Source organism: Chrysochloris asiatica, unplaced genomic scaffold (assembly GCF_000296735.1).
Source record: "Chrysochloris asiatica unplaced genomic scaffold, ChrAsi1.0 scaffold00052, whole genome shotgun sequence".
In the NCBI taxonomy this organism is placed as follows: Eukaryota; Metazoa; Chordata; class Mammalia; order Afrosoricida; family Chrysochloridae; genus Chrysochloris; species Chrysochloris asiatica.
Genome location: NW_006408570.1, coordinates 6,042,672 through 6,067,112, shown reverse-complemented (window position 1 = coordinate 6,067,112; position 24,441 = coordinate 6,042,672). Strand labels below are relative to the sequence as shown.

Sequence of the window (24,441 nt, the reverse complement as noted above, 5' to 3'; positions counted from 1 at the left end):
TGTGTTGTTAAGTGCCACCAAGTCAGTTCTGACTCATAGCGACCTTGTATAGGGTTTCCAAGGAGTGGCTGGTGAGTTTGAACTGCCTACCTTGGGGTTCAAACAGACCTTGCAGTCCAGTGCTTTTTCCCACAGCACCACACCAGGACCCCCAGCAATTCTACTCCTGAATGTATGCTTAAAAAAACATTGAAAACAGGAGCTCACACCAATGCTGTATGTGAATATTTGTATCCCTCAGACCAACTAAAAGATCTAACTTCTTTCTATACTGATCTTTCTACATTCTACTTATATACTGCCCTGGACCATATTTTTCTTTACCTGGCTCTCCTACCTTGCTTACGCTTTTCCTCCCAGCAGAACTGCCTCTTCCCCACCTCTCTACCAAGGACAGCTCAGATTCTGTGTTCACTGTGACCTGACCACATCCCCCCACCAAAGGGAACTCCCGTCTTCAATATTACTTTAAATGATAATTTGGCTTTGTTGTTCTTGTTAAGTGCCATTGAGTTTGGGTTAGCCACTTTCTATTTCTCAGTGAACTTTTTTTTTCAGTTTTTATTGTGAATTGAGTGATAGCTTCCATGGGAGAACATCATCTTTACATTCATCCTATCATATTTCGTTTCATTGCAATGATAACAATCCCCTCCATGCATCATCATTCAACAGCATTTGCTTCCATTCTCTCTGTTGTTGTTGTTCTTTTGTTTTGTTTTGTTTTCTGTTTTTTTATGTACACCGAAGCACTCAGGAATATATAGCCATTCAGATAACCAAAGGGTATACCCTGGAAGCCTGCCCCCCAGCCTCCAGCACACAGCCCTTCTTCGTCCCTGAGTTCAGAGTCCCCAGCCACTCCATCTCTTCACGTCCTTGTCTCTGCCTCCATCTCTGCTCAGTGAACTTTTTACATGGTATGGATCTGGACTTAGACAAGAAGCTCTTTGAGAACCAGTCTACTATGTTCTTGTTTCCCATCAGTGTATCTTAAGAGCGTCATGTCTATTTGCTCATTGATTCGATCAACTCGACATATACGTCATTCAGGTGGGAGACCTTGAGTTCATTGCTAATGGATTTTAGAACCCAAGTATAGGTGAGGTTGGATTCTTTTGTGTTTTTTTGTTTTCTTTATTAATCACAAAAAGGTTTGGTTTTTTTTACATAAAAAGAAAAGAAAACCTGATGATACAACATGGATGAACCTTGAAAATAATTATGTTGAATAAAATTAGTCTATCCCAAAAGGGCAAATATAGTATGGTCTCACTTTTATGAACTATCTAGGACAGAAATGCATATAGAGATGAAAGTTTATTAGTGGTTACCAGGGGCAGCTGGGACGGAGGAGGAAAGAAAGACACAAAGTTGAGGGGATACTGATCTGCTATTAAAAGTGATGGAAATTTTGGAGAATGGGATTAATGATGGTGGCTGAACAACATGAACATATTTAATATCACTAAACCATTCTGCTGGTTGGAGGCCAGGGTAGCCAAACTTCATCTCTCATATTTCGGACATATTATCAGGAGGGACCAGTCTCTGGAGAAAGATATCATGTTTGGTAAGGTGGATGGTCAGAGAAAAAGAGGAAGACCCCAGTGAGATGGATTGGCAAAATGGCAGCATCAATGGGTTCAAGCGTGGCAAAGATTGTGAAGTTGGCTCAGGACCAGGCAGTGTTTCGTTCTTTTGTGCACAGGGTCGCTATGAGTTGGTACTGACTCGAAGGCGCCTAACAACAACAACAACAACAAACTATACTTGTGAAGGTTGCTGAATTGGCAAATGTTTTGTCACCTATAGATTTTCCACAATTGAAAAAAAATGCTCTGTAGTTTTCTGGGGTCTCCTTGTACTTGGTTGATGAATTTGACATTTTAAATGTGCCTCGCTCCTCTTAACTGGTGACCTCCTTTTTGCAGATGAGAAGCCCTTCACAGTAGAAGATACTTATTTGCTGTGTCCAGCACCTATCTTACAGGAAGTTGGCATGTAAGTGTTCTCCAACAACTAAACCTCGTGATCTGGGAGGAAACAAGAAGTGGTGGTTATGTGCAGTGGAGTCAATTCTGACTCGTAGTGACCCTGGATAGGGTTTCCGAGGCTATAAATATTTACAGGAGTAGAAAGCCTCATCTTTCTCCTGTGAAGTGCCTGTTAAACTCACACTGCTGACCTTGCATTTAACAGCCCAACATCTACTCTACTATGTTACCAGGGATCCTTGGAAAGAAGAGGTAGAGGGGACAAAGGAAAAAGAAAATGTCTTTCTCTGCTGTCAGAATTGTATTTATAAGTTCACCACCTCAGCAAGCCTTTTTCTAGACCCCTCTTGGTAAAGACAGTCACAGGGAGCCCAGTACCCGGATAAGCATTCTACAAGGAGTGTTCCACACACCCTCCCTACTTCCCAAGGAGCCAGATACTCTCGTTATCCCAATTTTAGAGTTATATTTAGAAATATCCCCAGTATTTTCAGTGCTTGTGCAACAGGATAAGACATGCCTGAGAGCTTGCCCAAGGGTGCACACCCTTGGCAATCTGGACTCAAACCAAGATCTGCCTGGTTTGATCACCACAGCGTTTGTAAAAAGCTCTCACAATTTCCAGAGTACTCCAACACACATTATCTCACTGTATCACACTGGTGGCATAATAGTTAAGTTATAAGTTAGAATCTACTCAACAACAATTAACAACATCCTACTTACCCTGCTAGGAGATTGTTAGATATCTTACAGATAGGGAAACTGGAGCTCAGACAGGCTAAGTGGGTTCATGGCAAACCAAGACTCCAAACTCAGAGCTCTACAAGCCAAGTTCCAGGCTTTTCCTCTGTGTTTCCATACACCATTGGATGTTTCCCTTAAGTGACTTATGGGACGTGTTTCCCTTAAATGACTTATTGGGGGCAATCTCATGGTGGTGCAGTTATAATGTATGCTACTGACGTATGATCCAAAAGTTCACCAGAAGAAAGAGAATTGGAACCCTCAGCTAGAAAAGACATTTGTGGGAGAAGAGAAAGGTGACGTTGGTGCAAACAGCGAAAATCAGCCTTTCCAAAAACATGTCTGTGACAGGCTGGAGATAGAACGATAGCATTGGAAAAAAAAAAAAAAGCTACCTTTTTGTTCATGTGAATTCTGCTTGCCATTATTTAATGAAATGGTCAATCCCTCAAGTCTGCTTGCTTCACATCAGCCTGTGATGATGCTGGTTGCACAAATGGGCCCTGAGTCCCTGCTGCAGAGCTCAGGCTCCTGAGCAGCAAATAGAGGGAGAGGTGGAGGGGGAATGAGCTCATCTGTGAGTTTGACGGACAGTACCAAAGCCACGCCCACTGGATCGCTGGAAGTCCAGATAACACCAGCAGAACTTCAGGTTTATAGCTTGTCCAGTTTACCCCACTGAGCTGTGTCATTTTTTAAAAGACTGCTTTCTCCTAGTATTGTATGCTCCCACATACAGGGAATATCTAGAACAGGCAAGTGCATAGAGATCAAAATTAGTTAGTGATTACTAGGGGAAGGAAGACACTGAATTCTGTTAAAAGGGAAGGAAAATTCAGAGGACATTTAATGGTAACGGTTAAGCAGCATGAGAAACGTTCATTAATGTCACTGAATGCCACATGTAAAGATTATAGAAAAGAAAAATGTTTTACTACCTATGTGTTGATGACTGTTTAAAAAAACAACAACAATAAATTACAAAAGAAAAGAATACTTTGTTCTACTACAATGTGACAAGTCAGTTCAGTGGAGCAAGTTTTGCTCACTTAGTACTATTTGCCACAATGCAAGAAGGTCCAGCATCACTGCCTTGAACACAACCGCAGAATCACTCTGCCATCTCTCTAGAGTGTTAGAGGGAGGTGGCCATAGAGAATACCCCCCACATTTTACAAATGGGGAAACTGAGGCCCCCAATAAGAGCGGCTACATTCCCATGGATAGTTAGTAACAGCGTCCAAAGAGGGCCTCTATCCCTGGCTCTCAGTCCCCTGCTCACTGCACACTGTCCTGACCTCTCTGGTTCCCTCGTTGTCATTGCAGGAAAGCCGCACTCCAGGTCAGCATGAATGATGGCCTCTCTTTCATCTCCAGTTCTGTCATCATCACCACCACACACTGTGTAAGTTACCACCTCTCCCTCTACTCATTACCTCATTACGATCATCATCATCAACAACACTTTTCAAAAATCATCCTTCTCCAAAGGTGTCTCTAGAAAGTTTCCGGGTTTGGTGTTCTGTTCTGTGGACTTTTCTCCTGGTCTTCCAAGGCCAGTGAAGGGCTGCAGTTTCCCTGGAGTGTGTGAGGAATGCCTGGCCTGGGTTTCCCCAGCTTCCTCATGCCTGTATTGAAGGGCGGACTGACGCACTGGCTTGACTAGGTGGCAGGATGGGAGTCGTTTCTGTGAAGTGAGGGCAGATGCCTGTCGAGTGGGTGTAAGAAAATGGGCAGAGCATTTATAGGAAGCACTTTTTCAAGTTTTTCTCTAAAGAGGTTTGGGGAAAGGAAGCAGTACCTGGAGGAAAATGTGGCGTCTACAGAGGGTTTTTTAAATTCAAGGCGAGAGAAGTTGCAGATTCTGGAGATAATCCAGTCGAACATGGAAAGTTAATGAAGCTGGAGGAGGAGCTATGCAGTAAGGCCTGGGAGGCAGGTGTAAGGGCTGCATCTTCTCTCTCTTAACACCTCAGATGTATGTCTCTTCTCTGGATCCCTTATGTCAGGTGGTTTTCAATTCTGTTAACATATAAAATGACATGTAGATTTTAAAAAAATTTCTTTTTGATGCCTTGTCCTTATGCAAGAGTAGTTGAACCAAAATTACTGGAGTTGGGTCCTATGTTTGGTGGTCTTAAGGCCCCTTTAGAAGGTTCTGAAGACCACTTCAGCTTACAAAGTCACCTGCTGTCAGTCTCTTAGAGTTGAGCCAGTCCAAAGTCAGTGGGAACATAGTTAACTGTTGTATAGACCACAGCCCCTAACATGAGAATTTTCAAAATAATCTTTGAATATTCAGCTTCTATAAGCTGTTGTATCTCTAGATCATTCTAGAATGAACTTGAGATCCTTCCAGAGACTGTTTGACCAAATGGTCTGCTTAGGCAGGAACAGTTATCACTTCCTGGCTGACTTTTGGAAGGTATGATTGTAGATTTTCCTCAGTTATTAGAGTTGGGTTCATAGCACGTTATGTGTGGACAGAGATAGCAGGCATGCACTGAAGCCAGATAAGACACAAATGAGTCAGCTCATAAGACCTGGTCTCATGATGGACACCATTCAACTTGCCCTCACCTCACTTTCCATCCGGAGTTAGGTCTGCAGTTCTCATTATATCTAACCATACCCCAGAGAATCAGACCCTGCCTTTGGGGCTGCCAGGACAGGGGAAGGGAAAACATCTCAGGACCCTGGTATGACACATACAGGGCTACAAATTTAAATCCTGGCCTCTAAACCAAGAAAGGAGTCCTGGTGTAGCACTGTAGGATAAGTACTGGACTGCTAACCATAAGCTAACCACTAGGTTGGTGATTCAAACCCACTAACTGCTCCTTGGAAGCCCTATACAGGGTCATTATGAGTCAGAACCGACTCAGTGGCACTTAACAACAATAAGAAGCCAAAAATAAAAGGTATCCTTGCCAATGCATTGCAAAATTAAGAGAAGTCTCACTAAATCTTGACTCATCCCAACCTCCACTGATATCTTCAGTACATGTTGCTAAGTTTTCTGTTCAGCTGACCCCTGGTCAGTACCACCTCATAGCATATGCATTGTTTTCATTTGAAAATGCTGCCTGTCAACACCAAAATATAACCATCCTAAGATTTCAGACCCAGCTTCATTCATTCATTTAATCAACACGTATTTTTTAGGCACAATGTGCTAGGTATGATCTGGGTGTGAGGGTTACATCAGACAATTCAACAGACTGAAATATCTGTCTATTGTGGGAAAGGTGGCTAAAGGGGGAAGCAAATGATAGCAATAAAAGTAATAAGTAAATTATATACTATGTTAAAAGGAATGCATACTATATAAATAATAGAGCAGAGTAAGAAGGTTTGGGACTACCTGGGTGAGTGGGTTCCAATTTTAAATGGACTAATAGACATTGAGAAATTGTCATTTGAATAGTGAGGAAGTTAACTATGAGGTGACTAAGGGAGAAATTCTAAATAGAGATCCCTAATAATAAGACCATAAATTTAGAAATACTGGGTACATTCAAGGAAGAGCAAGAAGGCTAGAGGGTCACCAGAAGAGAGTGAGTTAGAAAAGCAATAGGCATTGAGGTAACAGAGAGTATAGGGTATTAGACGCTTATAAAGATTTTATCATTTCAGCAGAGGAGCGATAGGGAATAGCGTCCATTTGAAGATCATTCTGGTTTTTGGAACAGTCCATGGAAAGAGAAAAATAGAAAGAAGTAGCAAGACCAATTAGGAGACTTCTGGCAAGATTTCAGGCAAAAGGTGATGATGACTTGAATCAGAAAAGAGCAATGTAGATGGAGAGACGTGGCCAGGGTCAGATATATTTTGAAGGTAGAGGTCAGCATAACAGATTTCCAGAAGCACTGAACGTGGGATGGAGAGATTATAATCAAAGATGGCCCTAGAATTTTTGTCCTAACTAACTGAAAGGATGGAGTTGCCATAAGCTGACAGGAAGAAGATTACAAGTAGAAGAGATTTAGGGAAGGAGGGAGAAATCAAGAAATTGGTTTTGCTATTTATTTTTTATATGATTTTGACCAACTTATTTAGCTCCTTTGTGCCTCAAATTCCTAATCGGTCAAATTACAGTAACAATATCTTACATTGTTTTAGTATTGTGAAGATTAAATAAAACGATATATACAAAGTACTTTAATTGTGAGATGGTGCAGGACTAGGCACTACTTCATTCTGTTGTGCATAGGGTTGCTATGAATTGGAGCTGACTTGACAACATCTACACCTAACAACATCAACAAAGTACTCAGCAGAGATCCTGGCAGGTAGTATTAACACAATAAATGTCAGCTGTTATTACATGGAAACGTCATCAGAATTACTGAACTAATTGAAAACTGTTCCCAAAGTGTTGGCTCCTTCCTTACTGAAACAAAGTGGCTCTTCTAAGACAAAAAAGTGTCCCTAGGATTGCATGTGTAGTCATTCAGTCAAGTCCAGGTGACTGAAACGGCAGACAAAATGACCAAAATCACCCAAGAAAATGGACCTATACCCAAATATAAAATGCCAGTCCTCAACCAGACTCAATGCAGAAACTCAAAAGACTCAAACCATCCATCGATGGGCAAAACAGAGATGCAGGTGGAATGTTTGGTCATCCAGAATATGAAGTAAGGTCTTGGACTTGTGTTTGCTTCCTTGGACAGCTGGTTTGGAGGACCAGGTTTTTAGATCAAAAGCTGATCCCCCCTGAGTCTGACTAAAGGGTTATTCTCGTCAGTGCCAGTTGAAGTTTGCCCAGTTATTTACCTGGAACCAAGAATAACTTAAAAATATGTAGCTAAGACTTTTCTCACTTTATTTGGTGCCCATTTGTGTCGCATATTTTCAAGATCCACAACTGCCAGAAGCAGAAATTCCATGAAATTTTACAGAAAAGAGATTTTCCCAGCCCAGAGCTAAAAGATTCCTATACAAATGGTAAACTTTGTGGAGCTCCATGGCTATAGAAAATGGTCAGACATCCAAAGTACTCTCTCACAAGCATATTTCAGTACAGTTGAGACTAGTTGTAACAGTCTCAATTTTTCATATAACATTGATTTTTGCATAACAACCTCATCTTTGAAGTCTATGTCTAGCATTAGTTCTAATTGTCTTTTCTTCTCCAACCTCTAGCAATAGATTGAAAAGAAATTTGTCTTTTTGAGATCAAAGTAAGCATATTTAAGTTCCTTAAAGAACTTTTCACGAAACTATCTTCTTTTAGCTAAATGTCTTAAAATTATATAATTACCCACCTAAAAGCATGCAAATATCAAGAGTCATTAAACAAGTATTAAACTGTGTCTCCTGTGCTCCATTTTCATGTTACAGAGTCACTGTCCTTAAGGAAATTATAATCCTGCTGAGGAAATGAATACAATATATATATATATAAAAGAGTATAGGGTAATGATCATATGAATTGAGTATATATGCTCTAGGACTTCAAAGAGGGGAAAGATGAGTGGAACCTTGAGTAGTCACGAGGGCTCTGTCATGGAAGAGGGGTAGCCTGGGCGATGAGTTGGAAATGTTAATTATCTGAAAAGATAAAGAAGCAGTAATAGGTCACCCTTCAAAGAGAAACCAATCTAAGCAAGGGTGAGATGCGTCTACATGTTTGTATGTTTGTTACAGTCCCTCCCAGAGCTGAGACTCAAAACTCTGGCCCTTAGTCTTTTTTTTTTTTTTTAATGTTGTTTTGTGAATTATGTGATAGTTTACATGGAAGAACATTAGTTTTACATTCATCCTATCATATTTCGTTTCATTGTCATGATTACAATCCCCTCCATGCATCATCAACCAAACAAAGAGTATACACTTCAAGCCTGCCCCCCAGTCATCAGCACACAGCCCCTCTCCCTCTCTGTGTCCAAAGTCCCCAACTGCTCCATCTCTCCACATCATCATCTCTGCCTCCATCTCAGGCATCACTGCTTCTATGGGTAGGGTCCCGCTCTCCTCTCTTCTCCCTTGATGGTCTCAGGGACCTCCGCTCCTAGACCGAAAAGTTAATCACTTCCTTCCTTGCTACAAAATGTCTACCTTTACATTTCCAGCACTCACAATCCTGATAACAATTATTCACTATTGTATCACAAGAGACCCATCCGCATTTCATTTCATCAGCCCCACCTAGACAGATTAGATACTACTTAGTGGAGATTCTACCTTCCTACATGCCCTCCGAATCTAGGTTCCCTCTTGAAAGCTTGTAAGCCAGTCACTTCTTGCCTTTGCAGGCCCCCCTACCCACCCATTTTGGGTAGCCAATGTCCAAGTTGCCCATCCCTGTCTACTCTGTGTATGGAGAGGGTGGGAATGATCCTTGCTGTAAGGATTTGTTCCCGCTTTTGAGCTACTGCATCCATAGGTGTAGATCAAGTTCATTAAATTGTATCAGATTACTCTTTTTTTCCTCTTCTTTCTTATTCTGGTTGAGCTCTGATCATCCAGTCATTGAAACCAGGTCAAGTGGGTATTATCTGCAAGCATGGGTGTTCTTGTACATATGACCTCTCTTCTTATCAGCTGGATGCTTCACTCTCCACTCTAGTCCTCTGTGGCTATGTCACTGACTCTCGGCCCAAGAGTCCCCAGGTCTTGCTACACTGCTGACCAACTAGGTCTCCACCCGGGTTCACAGAAGTCTATTGAATGTTGTAGGGCTTAACTTACAGCTTTATTGCTGTTTTTCCCTCACTTCCCCTTATCGGTGATGAGCGTGGTCACCAATCAGAGTGTGTATTCCCATTGAGTTTTTAGTCTTGGAAGGGGGTTTATACTGAGGGGACCCGACTACTTGCCTTGATGTCTCCTGGGCAAGCAATTTGCCTGTTCTTGTAGTAACAGTCCGTCTGCCTATATGGGCCCTTAGTCTTTAGATTGGTGGTAATCAGACTAGTTGAACAGTCTAGATTTTTCATATAATGTTGATTTTTGCATAACAGCCTCATCTTTGATATCTATGTCAATAATTGAGGAATGGGTTAATATTATAATTAATTTCTAAATATTCGATAATGACAGGTTTGTTTTCAATTTAGATCATTCCTTTTATACCATGAATTCTCTATGTGGTAGAAGTATTACCTTCAAAGATCGTCCTCTTTTCCAAAGCATCTCTGAGCGAGTTCAAACTGCCAACCTTTTGGTTAGTTGTTGAGTGTTTAGCCATTTGCAACATCCAGGGACTCCTGGGCAGCTTCATTGTTCTTGTTGTCAGGTGCCATCAAGTCGGTACTGACTCATAGCGACCCTATGCAAAGCAGAATGAAACACTGCCTGATCCTGGGCCACCCTCAATATTGTTGCCACACTTGAGCCCATTGATGCTGCCACTTTGCTAAATCCATCTCGCTGGGGGTCTTCCTCTTTTTTTCTGACCCGCCACCTTACCAAACATGATATCCTTCTCCAGCGACTGGTCCCTCCTGACACTTTGTCCGAAGTATGAGAGATGAAGTTTGTCCATCCTGGCTTCTAAGGAGCCCTCTGGCTGCACTTCTTCCAACACAGATCTGTGTGTTCTTTTAGAAGCCCGTGGCACTTTCAATATTCTCCAACACCATAACTCAAAAGCATCAATTCTTCTGCGGTCTTCCTTATCACTGTCCAGCTTTCACATGCGTATGAGGTTATTTAAAATACCATGGCTTGGGTTAGGCCCACCTGGGTCTTCAAGGGCAGCCTCACAGAAACTAATAAAATTGGAGGTCATAGGAAACTCTGATTCAGCAAGTATTGGCATGATCTGAACCCACCTGAAATAATCTGGGTGCTGCCAATGCAGGGTGAGGGCACACAGACTGCCTAGGTCAGGGCTGGCTCAGAGAGAGTGTATAGGAGCCCATACATGGAGGCTGGAGCAACTACAGCTAGGAGAGGGAAGAAGGCCCCTCTCCAGCACCATCTGCAGTTATATCTTCAGCAGCCTCCTCTGGTTCTTATTTTGTATGTCAGTTCAATGCTGCAACTAATTAGTTTAATCTAGGAAAACACAAATCCAATCCAGTTTTGTAGTTCTATGGCTACCTAGGTAAACAGACAGCTGGCACAGCAATTCTTGCCAACTTTTCTTGAATTTCACCAGCCTGGTAGGGAGCAAATCCAACAACCTGTGCTGAGTGGCGATCTTGCTTCCAACATAATAAAAGTTATTGCTCACTCTTCAGAAAAAAAAAAAGTCGAAATCAAAGAATTTTTCCTTCTAGTCCTTTCCAAAGTCAGAAAAACACTCCATTAATCAAAATAGGTAGCTGTCTTTGGAATAGATCAATCATGCCAGGAGCCATATGTATGTCAGCTTCCTCGTTAAAGAAGTACAGGAGAGGTTGCTAGTGGTGACCTACCACGCAACTGTCAGAATCTCAAGGTCTGCAGTTCAAATTCATCAGCTGTTCCTTGGAAACTCTATATAGGTTGGTATAAGTCAAAACCGATTGTTACAACAATAACAATCATCAGAAGCCTGGAACATAGTTGCCAAAGCAGGCTAGACACTCCAAGAAGTAAATATTATACAGTTTAGAATGCAAAGGGCACATATCACATAAATATCCAGAACTTTCCATCTGTTCCAAAGAGTCATAAGCCTTTAGATAAAGTGAATTGACACAATGAATTACCCAGCATAAGGAATGTCCTCTTAATGGGACAGATGGGTTACTTCCCAAGAAAACTTTCCCCACTTCCTATAAAGGAGAGCTGGAAAATCATCCTAGACATTCAGGGACCAACACGTAGGCAGCTTATGATTGCAGTCACTCCTAAAATCTCTACTCATGAGACGCTCCCCAAGTCGTTTCTCAAATCCATTCAATGATCCCTGGAGAAGACAAACCTGAAAATGCAAACCCATTTCCATCGAGTTGCTTCTGACTCGTGGCAAACCCATGTGTTACAGAGTAGAACTGAGCTCCATAGGATTTTCTTGGCTCCTGGCCTGGCACTGGGGGCTAATGAATCATCAGACTGCAGAGTTGTTTAAACTGCAAGGTCGGTGGTTCAAGCTCACCAGCGGTTCCTTGGAAACCCTACACAAGGTTGCTATGGGTCAGAATCAACTCAATGGCACTTAACAACAAAAACGACAATCGTTATGGAAGCAGGTCACCAGGCCTGTCTTCCATGGCATTATTTTGTGGGTTTGAACCACCAGCCTTTCCCATCATAGCTGAATGCAAACTGTTGGCATCACCAGGGACCATAGAGGAAACAAGTCCCTCCCTAACAATTGATTGAGGAGTGCAAGATCAGAGCATATGCCCCTATTTTCTCCCATAAACTTTCACCCCAGCCTTATTCCACTTCTTATCAACTCTTCATTGAAAGTGTTGAAGAGAAAAGATGTTAGTTTGAGAACTAAGGTGTGTCTGACCCAAGCCATGGTATTTTCAGTAACCTCATAGCCATGCAAAAGTTGGACAGTGAATAAGGAAGATCGTAGAAGAATTATTACATTGGAGTTACGGTGTTGGAGGAGAATATTGAAAGTGCCATAGGCTGTCAAAAGAGCAAACAAATCTGTGTTGGAAGAAGTGCAGCCAGAGTGCTCCTTAGAGGCCGGGATGGCCAAACTTTGTCTCTTATACTTCTGACATATTGTCAGGAAGGACCAGTTACTGGAGTAGGATATCGTGTTGGGTAAGCTGTAGGGTCAGAGCAAAAGAGGAAGACCCCCAATGAGTGGCAGCATCAATGGGCTCAAACATGGCAACAGTTGTGAGGTTGACCCAGGACTGGGCAGTGTTTCATTCTGTTGTGCATAGGGTCACTATGAGTCGGTACCAACTCGATGACACCTAACAACAACAAATCAACTCTTGCACCTCGCTCGTAACACCCTCCCTTCTTCTTAGTCAGTTCCATATCATGATGTGGAAGAATAAGTAAGACTGGATTGGAAGGGAGATACAAACCTAACTGTGAATACAGTTTGAATGACAAAATATGGAGAAGCTATTCAAAGAAAGCACAATGGAGTATTTTAGGAAGATTAGTACAGTTTTTTGGATTTTCCAAGTATATAACTGTAGCAAAATAACATTAATTTGGATGCCATTGATTTATTAAATTGATCATTTGAAGAAAAAAAAAGTAGGCTGTGGTTTGTTGTTGTTGTTGTTAAATGCCGTTGAGTCGGTTCCGACTCATAGCAACCCTTATAGGGTTTCTGAGGAGCAGCTGGTGAGCTTGAACCGCCAATCTTGCAGTTCAAACTGATCTTACCCTCCAGTGCATTAACCCACAGTGCCAAATCAGGACTCCCGGCTTTGGTTTAATGCTCCATTATTTGAGGTTAAGGAACTTTGCACTAAGAGTGGCCAATTCACAGCATTGAGGCTACAAGTGAACCTTCAACAAAGATGACCATTGTGTACATTATTGTTGCTGTCATTAAGCGTAGTATGTCCTTTGAAAGAGATGGCTGAGCACAGGCAGAAGACTTTGTTGGAGAGGTACAGTGGAAAGAAGTACAGGATTTGGGGATTAGATCATGGATCCTGGTGGTACATTGGATTTAGCCTGCACAAGATTTGTTCCTCACAAGGTCAGGGGTTCAAACTCACCAACCGCTAAAAGGGAGAAAGTTGGAGCACTCCAATGAAGCTCTGGAGTCTCAGAAACCGTAAGGAGCAGTTCTGTTCTGTACTAGGCTCACTGTGAGTTGGAATCAACTCGACAGCAGTCAGTTTGTTTTTATTTTGTTTAGTTTGAGGGGGATATCAGATTAACCTGGTTAAAATCTTGATTCTGTCACTTACTGACTATATCATTTAGACTGATAATGTATTTAGAATAGCTTGACATAGCCTGATGTTGTAGGCTGTTTAAGAATCAACATAGTGATGTGTTTTCCAAAAAGATGCTGACTTCTGGTTGAATTGACAGAAGCAGGGTATATGTGCGTTTAAGGGGTGACGGGACCTCTCGACTTGAAGATGGTTAAAACACAGTATCATGTTCAGTGCTGAGGGCACTTCAAGGGAGCACCCAGAGAAACTGAGTATGTGATAAATATTATCAAAGATGGCATATTACATAGAGTAATCTGTGAATTAGGGCTCTGATGTGAATAAGAGAGCCCTGGTGGAAAATGGTTAAAGCACTTGGCTGCTAACCAAAAGATCAGCAGTATGAAGCCACCAGCCGCTCCTCTGCAGAAAGATGTGGCAGTCTGCTTCTGTAAAGATGGCAGCCTTGGAAATCCTAAGGAGTTCTACTCTGTCCTATAGGGTCTCCAGGAGTCAGAATGACTCCCTGGCAGTGGATTTGGCCATTTTCAGTGTTGAAAGGGCTGCTCTGAGACAGGTGTATATGTTTTGTTCCAAGAAGATAAGTTTTTTTTAAAGGTTTTTCTAATTGGGACCGTGCTCATTGTTGTGTATCCGTGCAAGCCGAGGCAAGTTGGCAGAATTCAATAAATATCACGCATGGATCAGATAGACATTTGCACTAAAGAAACATTCAGACTCCTTGCAACACTGAGAGTCTGTGAGTCTCGACATCAAACTATGTGAGTGAAGGAATAAGGCAAAAACATTACCAGTCCTGTAGTAGAACAAATGAGCTTAAATTTTACGTTTTGAAAATAAATATGAAAGGCCTGTTAGTGTGTTCATGACCCTGGAGACACCTTCCGTCAATGTGATCCCAGCTGGTTCCCGTCTGCCTCATATAGGTCAGATTCTATTTCAGACCGAGAAATGCTTAAAGCTCCTCCTGAAGACAGTCTGTTTTCAAGTAAAGTAGAAACATAACTTTTTTTTTTTTTTTAATTGTGAATTCAGTGATAGTTTACATGGGAGAACATGAGTTTTACACTCATCGTTTCATTGCAATGATTACAGTCCCCTCCAAGCATCATCATTCAGCAGTATTTGCTTCCATTCCCTCTGGGGTTTTTTTGGTTTTTGGTTTTTGTTTTAGATGTACACAAAAACATTCAGGAATATGTAATCATTTAAACAACCAAAGGGCACATTCTGCATGCCTACCTCCTGGCCGCCAGCACACACCCTTTCTCTTTCCATGAGTCTAGAGTCCTCAGCTGCTCACTCTCTCCATGTCCCCATCTCTGCCTCCATCTCTGGTGTCACTGCTTCTCTGGATGAGGTCCCACATTCCACTCATGCTCTTCTCCCTTGGTGGTCTTTGGGTCCTCTGTTCCTGGACTGTTTTAGTTACAAAATGTCTGCCTTTACAGTTGTGACAATCACAATTAGTCAGAAACATAACTTTTTATTATTTGCAATCTATTGATATACTAGTTACAGATTCTTTTTACCTATTTATTAGCCTATCTCATGAGAGCCATATAGAATTTACAGCGTTTTCTACTACATTCTAGTAATCTTTTATTATTTTTTTAAGATGGTGGCATGTGGTTTCACTGCACTGTCATTAACAAACAAAACCAATAATTGCCATAGCAACCTTAGAGAAAAGGCAAAAGACCACAGGAATATCAGAATGCAGAACTCAGATCTCAAACGTTGTTTATGAGCTGAAATAGAAGTATTTTGCCAACATCTCTATTTTGATAACCCTTGTAATGTGTTAAAGTATCTTTTTCAAATATGTTGTGGAGGACTCATGCTGCTTTGTTTTTCTTGGATGTTTTAGCAATTGATTTTCAATATTTTTATCTCTAAGTATTTTAAAGAATGCTTGCCCTAAGTTTAAAATGTCCTTGTTTTGAGACTAAATAAGAAAAAAAAAAAAAAAAAAAAAGACCCTTTTGAATCTGTATGCTTTAGAAAACTCTGAGATAAGCACATAATAAGATGATTGAAATAAAAATTAAATCCAAACATTCCAAAACCAAAATAAATATTAAGGACTAAACTCAACAGTTGAAAGACATGGCTTGATAGATTCTACTTTTTAAATATCCATCTTTTGCTATTTACAATAAAACATGGAGTAAATAGCATATAAGGAAATAGGTTGAAAATAAAAGTGTGGGAAAACAAAAATTTTATTAGGCAAATATAAATTGTTGTTGTTTGCTTTCAAGTTGGTTCTGACTCATAGCAACCCTGTCTAGGGTTTCCGAGACTGTAAATCTTTATGGGAGCAGAGAGCCTCATCTTTCTCCCTCGGAGCAGAACTGGCGGATTCAAACTGTTGACCTTGCAGTTGACAGCCCAGCACATAACCCACTATGCCACCAAGGCTTCCAAATAGAAATTGTTATTGTTAAGTGCCATCAAGTAGATTCTGAGACATAGCAACCCTGTGTAAGGTTTCCAAGGATCAGCTGGTGGATGTGAACTGCCAACCTTGTTGTTTGCAGACCATTGTGTATCCTACAGTGCCACACCAGGAGTCAGAGGGCAGAACATACAGATGGGTGATATGACCAGTAATGCTATTGCAGGATTTGCTATACATAGAAACCTGCACCCAAGAGAGAAGACCAATTCTTTTTCCAGCAGCCCACTTTGAACATTAACAAAAGTAACTATGTGCTAGGCCATAAACTAAGTCTCAACACATTTCAAATCTTTGATTGTCACACAGACCATACTCTGGGACACAAAGCTCAACTGCAAGTCAATAGCAAATCCAATTACAAATCAATTTTGAAAAGCACTCATGTTTAGCATCTCAAACATTCATCTAAATTATTTATGAGTAAAAGTAAAGTCATAATGCAAGTGCGAAGATGTTGTTTCACAGGAGCAGAAAGTCTCATCTCTTCTCCTGCGGAGCAGTTGATGAGCTCAAACCACAGACCTTGTGGTTCTCATTCCAGTGATTATCTTATGGAGCCACCATGCTCCCAAATGAGGAAATACTTAGAACTAATCAGTAATGAAGATCCCACATATCAAAGCATGTAGAAAGCAGCTAGAGTGATTCTTAGAAGGCAATTTATAGCTTCAATGTTTACATAAAAGAAGAAAAGTCTAAAATCAATGCACCAAGTATAGAACTCAAAAAGTTAACAAAGAATAACTTTGTTCTGTTATTGTTTTTTCACCAAAAATAGAAGGGTGAAAAATAATAAAGGTGAAAAACAGAATAGAGAGCATGATAGAAAGGATCAAGAAACAAAGCATTCAGATGAAGAGAATTCAACATATACCCAAAGAACTATAATGTCTCTGGTCCATTCTGGATGTTGTTGTTGCCATTAAGTGCCATCCAGTCCGACTCGTAGTGATCCTGTATAGGGTTTCCAAAGAGCAGCTGGTAAGTTTGAACTGCGGACCTTGCCATTCAAACTGTAATCTAGTGCTTTATCCAGCAGTGCTACACCAGCGGTCTTTCTGGATGGTTGTTGTTGTTGTTGTTGAGTTCCATCCTTCTGAATGGTTGTTGTTAAGTGCCATCTAGTCAGTTCCGACCCATAGCAACCCTGTATAGGATTTCTAAGGAGAAGATGGTGAGCTTGAACCTCCAATCTTATGGCTCAAACCAACTTTGCAGTCCATTGCATTAGCCCACAGTGCCATACCAGGACTCCTTCTGAATTGTAGACTGAGTCTATTTCAGTGCTGCCTGAGGTTCAGGGCAGAACTGGAGTGAGATCATTAACTAAGAGAATAGAGGAAAACAAACAAACAAATATGTAAACATCCCTCTCCTGCTTCTAAATCTTTTTTCCTAACAAAGCCTTTGTGAATAAAATGAAATTTTCTGCACTGTTTACATTTTACCCTCTCCCGTTCTTGTCATGAACCAAATGTTACCAGATAACTATGCAACCCTCCATTGGTAAGGTTGTTTATCCCTAGAGCAGCCCCTGATCACTTTGTTTAAAGATGTTTTTGTCTTACTATCTTGTTTTTGTTTTTTCTCGTGTGTGTGTGTGTGTGTGTGTGTGTGTGTGTGTGTGTTTTTAATGTTTATGGTTCTTCTCCTAGCCTTTCACTTCTTGGTATTGTAAACATGTCTTCCTTACAGTTCTGAATGCCAGGGTGTCCGACAACCAAGCTTATATAAATTGTGTATCAATAAGAAGTCCTTGTCTGAATAAGAACTGGAGAGATGTGTGGGTCCTAAGGGTATAAGTTTTAGTGTCAATGTACCCATTCTTGTCTCTTCCAAGGTGATTGGGACTATTCCGCATGGTGGAATCTTTGAAGTTGAACATTCTAGCTTAGAAAATCAGTTGAGAGAAGTTCTATTAGGAAGAAATGAGCAACTGAAAAAGAAACCACAAGGTGCAACTGAAAGGGGACCCACAAAGTAGGAGAGAGATGAAGGGAAGAAACGGAAAGGGAAAATAAGGGGAAAGAGTAGGAGATGTGAACAGTCTAAGAAATAGGACCAACAAGGAGAGAGGGCCTCAGAGGTTTTCCTGCCAACATTGACCCATTTGTCAACTCTCAGAATATTACAGAATGGCAAAATGCTACCACAGAAAAGCCCAACCCGGTTTACAGTTACAGTGCCCCAAATTATAACCTGCCCCAAAGTCCTTACATGTATATCCTGAGCAGGTTATTCTTTGGCACTGGGTGATATATATATTTGCACATCACCAAAGTAGGCAAACTCTCCCCTCTGCTTCCTCCAAAATGGATGTATAAACACCTTTCTTTTTGCCAAAGCCACCTTCTTTTCACCTACTCATCAGGCCCCCAAGGAAATTCAGAGGTCAGCGCTTTCATGTTTTCTCCCCCAAAAAAGATTCGGTGCCACAAGCAACACATAACTAGGATTCCTTTACCATTGCTGTGGTTGCTAGAACAGATGTTAGTTTGGTCAGTGCCCAAAGCAGAGGGTTTAATGTTTTGTTTCATTTTTAAAAAATAAATAAAAAGCACTTGAATCAGTGAAAACTAAAATACCCCTGGGTTTCTTTTATGCCACAACTCAGCATCAGTGAAACTGCTTCCTTTGTAGGTTTGTTGTTGTTACTAAGTGCCTTCACGTCGGTTCAGACTCACAGCAACCCTGTATAGGGTTTCCAAGGTTGGTGGGTTTGAACCACCTACCTTGTGGCTAGTAGTCCAATGCTTATCTTACAGTGCCACATCAGGACTCTTCTTTTGTAGCTAGAGGAGTGGAAAGTATGAAAAGTAAAGAAAAGCTAATTTTATTCTACTTGCATTATCCAAGATCATTAACTAGAAAACGTGTCTACAAAGCTCAAGGTTCTTAAGATTCTATGCAATAGGTACAAACTCTGCCACAATAAAGATATATAAAATGCTGTTGTCGATGAGTCCCACTTGGTGGCCTTGGTTGTCCCATGTGCACTGGCCCTAAAATAAGTGTGTGCACTGATCTCTTATAAGTAATTCTGTATTTGTGACGTCTCCACTCTAAAGAGAATCATGACTTTCTCTGCTTCTGTACCTTTGATCACATTTCATTCCCCTTTACAAAGCCCTCTTTTCTTCCCTCCACTTACCCAAATTTTACCACGGCTTCAAGGCCAGCTAAGTGCATGTCTGACCCTGCCCCAGGATGCCTCCCTGACCTCTGCTCTCCTCCTGGATACCCTCTGCTCTGAACTCAAGCACTGTGACTTGTAGCATCTCTTAGAACTGAACTACTGCACATACTGCTACTGTAGTCTAAGTGAGCTCATTAATCCGCCCCGAGTTTCCAACTAGATGGAGATAGCATCTCCCAGGGCAGGAAGCTGACTTTATTCATCTTTCTTTGTCAGCTCCTGCTGAGCATGTGTTAGACACTTAATAGAAACTGATTCATTAGCACTTTGATATTAAGCAGTTTTAAGGAACTGATCATCATGGTCACCACCAATAAGCTATCTGTTTTTATGAAACATGGATTTCAGTTTTCCAAGTTCACAATCTACAGCAACAGCAAATACTACACAGTAGGGGAAGTTTGGAGTCCGGGTGTGGCGCTATGGGCTAATGCATCAGACTCCAAAGTCATTTGAACTACAAGGCCAGTGGTTCTAGCTCACCAGCTGCTCCTCAGAAACCCTATACAGGGTCACTGGGTTGGAAGCAATTCGACGGCATTTAACAACAACAACAAGGGAAGTTTATGTACTGATAATAGGTAATGATGCTGTTCACTGAGATATGAGGGATGATCAATAAAACCAATCAAGCATATTACCCTCCATTAAAGGCAAGCAAACAAGTGCCTGTATTTAATGGAGCAAAGATGAAAACAGGGAGCTCATCTTTCTCTTCCAGTGTCATAGTAGCTGAACGTTACTAAGCCATCCTGTTTAGAATTCTAACTGAGCAGCCCGTTCACAGGCGCGAAGGCATTCTGAATAGTAAAGAGCTGTATTATATGCCTTGTTCTTCTCTAAAGACTGTTTTTGATTAGCAAACTCTCTGCAATTTCCTGAGAGAAAGGAAAGTGCTGAGTGAATCCAAGATTTACTTCCCATCACCCTCACCATCATAAGTGACATGAAATGTCATTACTAGCTCAGGGGGACAGAAGTGCCAAGAAGATGCTGGGAAATCGTGGTATAGAGTATCCTTCCATGATACAGGCCTCAAAAGTCAAGTTTGCAGAAATAAGGCATTAATCATCACCTTTATTACATCTGCATGGTGATTTATCTAAATCCTTCTGAAATTTCTTATGTAAGATCTAAAGTAATACAATTTACAGCAAACTAGAATTTACACATTTAAACCATTGCTGCTTCTTCAAAGTATTCAACTTGCAAAGCCATATTCTTGCTCCAACAACACTGTCACTGTTCAGTTGTTTCCTGCACTCTTGTTCTGGATTTGCCATAACTCTGAAGGGACAGCAGTTGAATAACCTCTATGGGAGAACATTTTCATCACTGGGTTTCAAAACAATCTCTAAGGTAGGACCCATGTCTGGTGAATAGTGGGGTTATCAAGTTGGAAAATAAACCTCTTTGCTGAAAAAAACAAGGCTTGACTTAGATGTTCTAACAGGTGGTCTGTCTACTGGTTAGGGAACAGTTCCAACGGAGGTGCTTCAGAATCACTTGGAGTAATGGCTACATCATTGGAGCTTCCAGGTTTCCAAGGAGCAGTAGATGGGTTTGAACTGCCAACCTTGTAATTAGCAGTCCAGTGCTTATCCTACAGAGCCACACAGGAATTAGATTTGTTTGGATGTAGGCATTCTACTGTGGTCACTACATGAACACCTTTATTACTTCAAAAGAGTTCCACAAAAGCTTAGGTCATTCTCACCTAATATTTTTTCTATGTTGCCCATTTCTTGGGTTAAGAAGGTGCTATCATCAGCGTCTATCAATTTTATTGCCACTCAAATTTTATTGCTAGCTCAAATTACCTGTTAGGTAGCAAGAATGAATCATAGTTGCCTTCATTAATGTTTAAGTGACTTTAATGAGGAATACTAAATGTATCATTGGAAAATTTGCATTTTGCTTTCTTCAGCAATCTGAGAGCCTTTGATTTCCCAAATATGTAACATGGGACCACCCATAACTCCTGCCACAGTTAACACAAAATCAATTATCTAGCCCAACCCTGAGCATCTCCCCCAGAACTTGACTTGGGCAAAGAAACCAGAGAAGAACAGAAAGAGAAGTTTCCTTTTTTGAAAGATGGCGATTTGTGAGGCTCCTTCCATACTTTATTGAATCAATCCTGGGAGATAGGCATTCTCATCTCAGTTTCACATACGTAGACAAAAGGAAGACCAAGAGACGTTGGGTTGTTGTTGTTATGTGCCGTGGAGTCAGTTCCAACTCATAGCGACCCTGTACCGGGTTTCCAAGGCTGTAAATCTTTACGGGAGCAGAAAACTTCATCTTTCTCCCACAGAGCCACTGGTAGTTTCGAACTGCTGACCATGAGATAAACAGCCCGATTCGTACCCACTACGCTACCAGAGCTCTACGTAAGCACTACGCTACCACTATGCTACCAGAGAGGTTGGGTGGTATATGCAAATCCCACACATCAATAAGTGGAAGGCATAGCATTTGAATTTTCTTTTCCTGGTAACAAAGTGAAGGCTCTTGACAATGAGGCTAATGTAGCTGTTTCTAGTGATGGTGCCTTGGAGGGAGTGGTAAGCAACCTTTGCACACACTGATGCTGTTGTCACTTCTGCCACCCTCTAGCCTTGTGGCCTTGGTCAGAAGGCTTTAGCCTTCTAAATTCTCATTTCCCTGAATCTAATCAATAATAGCTAAAGAGCTCTGGTAGCATGGTGGTTACGATTTGGGCTGCTAACCCTCAAGGTCAGCTTTTTGAAACCGCCATTTGTTCTATGAAAGAAAGATGAGGCTTTCTACTCCTGTATAGATTTATGGCCTCGGAAATCCTGTGCAGGGTCGCTGTGAGTTCGAACCGACTCCATGTCACATAACCAACCAACCGATAAACAGTTGGGGGAAGGTGATTATTTATTGAAATGCTCTGTGTTCGAAACACTGTGTTGTTGTTGTTGTTAAGTGCCGTCAAGTTGGTTCGAACCCATAGCGATCCTGCACAGGGTTTCCGAGGCTGTAGATCTTGATGGGAGCAGAAAGCCTCATCTTTCTCCCATGGAGCAGATGGTAGTTTCGAACAGCTGACCTTGAGGTTCGCAGTCCGATTCGTAACCACTATGCTGCACTGTACTACCTCTCAAAGAGGTTTCTTAGAAGAAAGAACTGATGATCTGCTTCCAAAAAGTCACTGTCAATGTCAGGAGAGGCAGTGACACTAGAGATGGAGACAGGGGCAATGATGTGGACAGAAGGAGTGGCTGGGGACTCTGGACTCAGGGAGGGAGAGGGAATTGTGTGCTGGTGGCCTGGGACAGGAGTGTAGGGTGTACCCTTTGAGTGTTTGATGATGCATGCAGGGGATTGTGATCATTGCAGTGAAACAAAGTACGATAGGATGAATGTAAAGATAATGTTCACCCATGTAAACTAACATATAATTCACAATAGAAACTTAAAAAAAAAAAGGCACAGTCAAGCAAATCCTTACAGGGCAGTTCTGCTCTGCACATATGGGGTCGTTGTGAGTCAGAATTTACTCAGTGGTAGCTAACAGCAATAACAACAGCACTTGCAGTTGTATGGGAGAGCCAGCCAGAGAGCTTTCTGATTCCTATAAAGTGCAGTCAATGCTAAGGGAGAGATGTGATTAAAATACAGAGGAAGCCCAGTCTCATAGTTGAGTGGTGATATTTACTCATGTCCATTCAACAACCAGGACTCCACCTTTTATGCCACTGCTCTCTGGTGTTTGGAGAGGTGTCTGCACATAGTCGGTGCTCGAGAAGTATGCAAACTATGAATGTATCAGGTGGTGCCTGAGCTAAGTCTTAAAAGATGATGAACTCAAGTGATGAAATGTAGAAATGGTATTGAAAGGAGAGAAAACTGCAGTGTGTACAAGGGACCTTATACAGTCTGGTATTGCCAGAACATAAAGTTTGAAGAGGGGAGTATAAGTAAGGAGGTTGAAGATATAAGAGGGGCCTGGTTGTGAAGGACCTTGTGTGTCCTCCAAACCTTGTACCTAGAGGATGGATTCTGGAGATTTAATGTATCTGCCAGAAATTGTATACAGAAATTTATGGGTTTGTTTGTAAATATGAATGGGTACTTTTCTAAGAAAAAGGGTGTATTTTATCAAATTCTCAAATGTTAATTAACTCTTATGGGCAACAAAAAACTACTAACAGTTTCATGGGATCGGGAAGCCTTCATAACCATATTTTAAATAGATGGTTCTAGCTACAGAATGGAGTTTTGGTGTGGTGCCGTAGGATCAGCAGTGGACTCTGAACCACAAGGTTGACAGTTCAAATCCCCCAGCTGCTCCTCGGAAACCCTACACAGGCTCGCTATGAGTCGGAACCGACTCAATGACACTTACCAAGAACAAGCTACAGGATGGAAGGTGGAAATCAGGGTAATAAGACTGAGGCATGGAGAAGTCAATAAAGAACTAACAACAACAGTCTGGGAAGGAAATACAGTAAAACCTGAGCGAGTCGGGCAACTTTAAAGGACGGCCTTGTTTTTCTGAGTCTTACAAGTTTTCTGCCATTGACAGGGTGCAGTCTTGCCACCTTTTTATCGCTCATTTTAGTAAACAATATTTGAGTTTTCCTTTTCAACCGGTTTCCACCTTACAGCTTTGCAGATTTCAGGGTAATGAAGTTCATACCCTGGTCAGTGGCGTGCATGATGGAGTTGACAGATGGGGGCTAGAGAAATACTTTGTAGTCAGAGGAGCAAGAAGGACTAGTGGGTGTGACATGGGGGGAGGGGAGAGGGAAAGACAGAACACTGAGATTGGCTGCTGTGGTCCAGCATGGATTGATGTGTAATATATCCTGGTACCGTAGTGGATTATAAACTGGGCTGCTAACTGCAAGGTCAGAAGTTTGAATCTACCAGCCACTCTGTGAGAGAAAGATGAGCTTTCTGCTCCCATAAAGATTGACCGCCTCGAAAACCATATACTGGTCACTGTGAGTCAGAACTGACTCAGTGGCACACAGCCCTCACCGTTAAATGAAAGACGGAGAACAAGCAGTTTTGAAGTGGGGAAAGATGAGTTCTTTGAGCTGTTTGTTGAGTTTGAGATGTCAGTAGATTCCATATTCACCTACCAGACAGATGAATATGACCCTGAAGCATGAGGCGAGATTAACATTTTAGTCATCAATGCTGAGATGGGAGTTGAAACTGTGACAGAAATGACATAGTATTAGTATTAGAAAAACAGCAACGTACCAAGAATGGTTCCACAGGGCA

General features: G+C 41.5%; 1 protein-coding gene across 1 annotated transcript in view; it reads left to right on the top strand.

Annotated features, from left to right (window-relative positions):
- ANTXR1 (anthrax toxin receptor 1) overlaps positions 1-24,441 on the top strand; it is a 374,982-nt gene that overhangs the window by 182,078 nt on the left and 168,463 nt on the right. The window contains exons 12-13 of the mRNA XM_006862995.1: positions 1,935-2,004; positions 4,071-4,149. Of these exons, the coding sequence (XP_006863057.1) occupies positions 1,935-2,004; positions 4,071-4,149 (149 nt within the window). The remainder of the gene's footprint in view (positions 1-1,934; positions 2,005-4,070; positions 4,150-24,441) is intronic.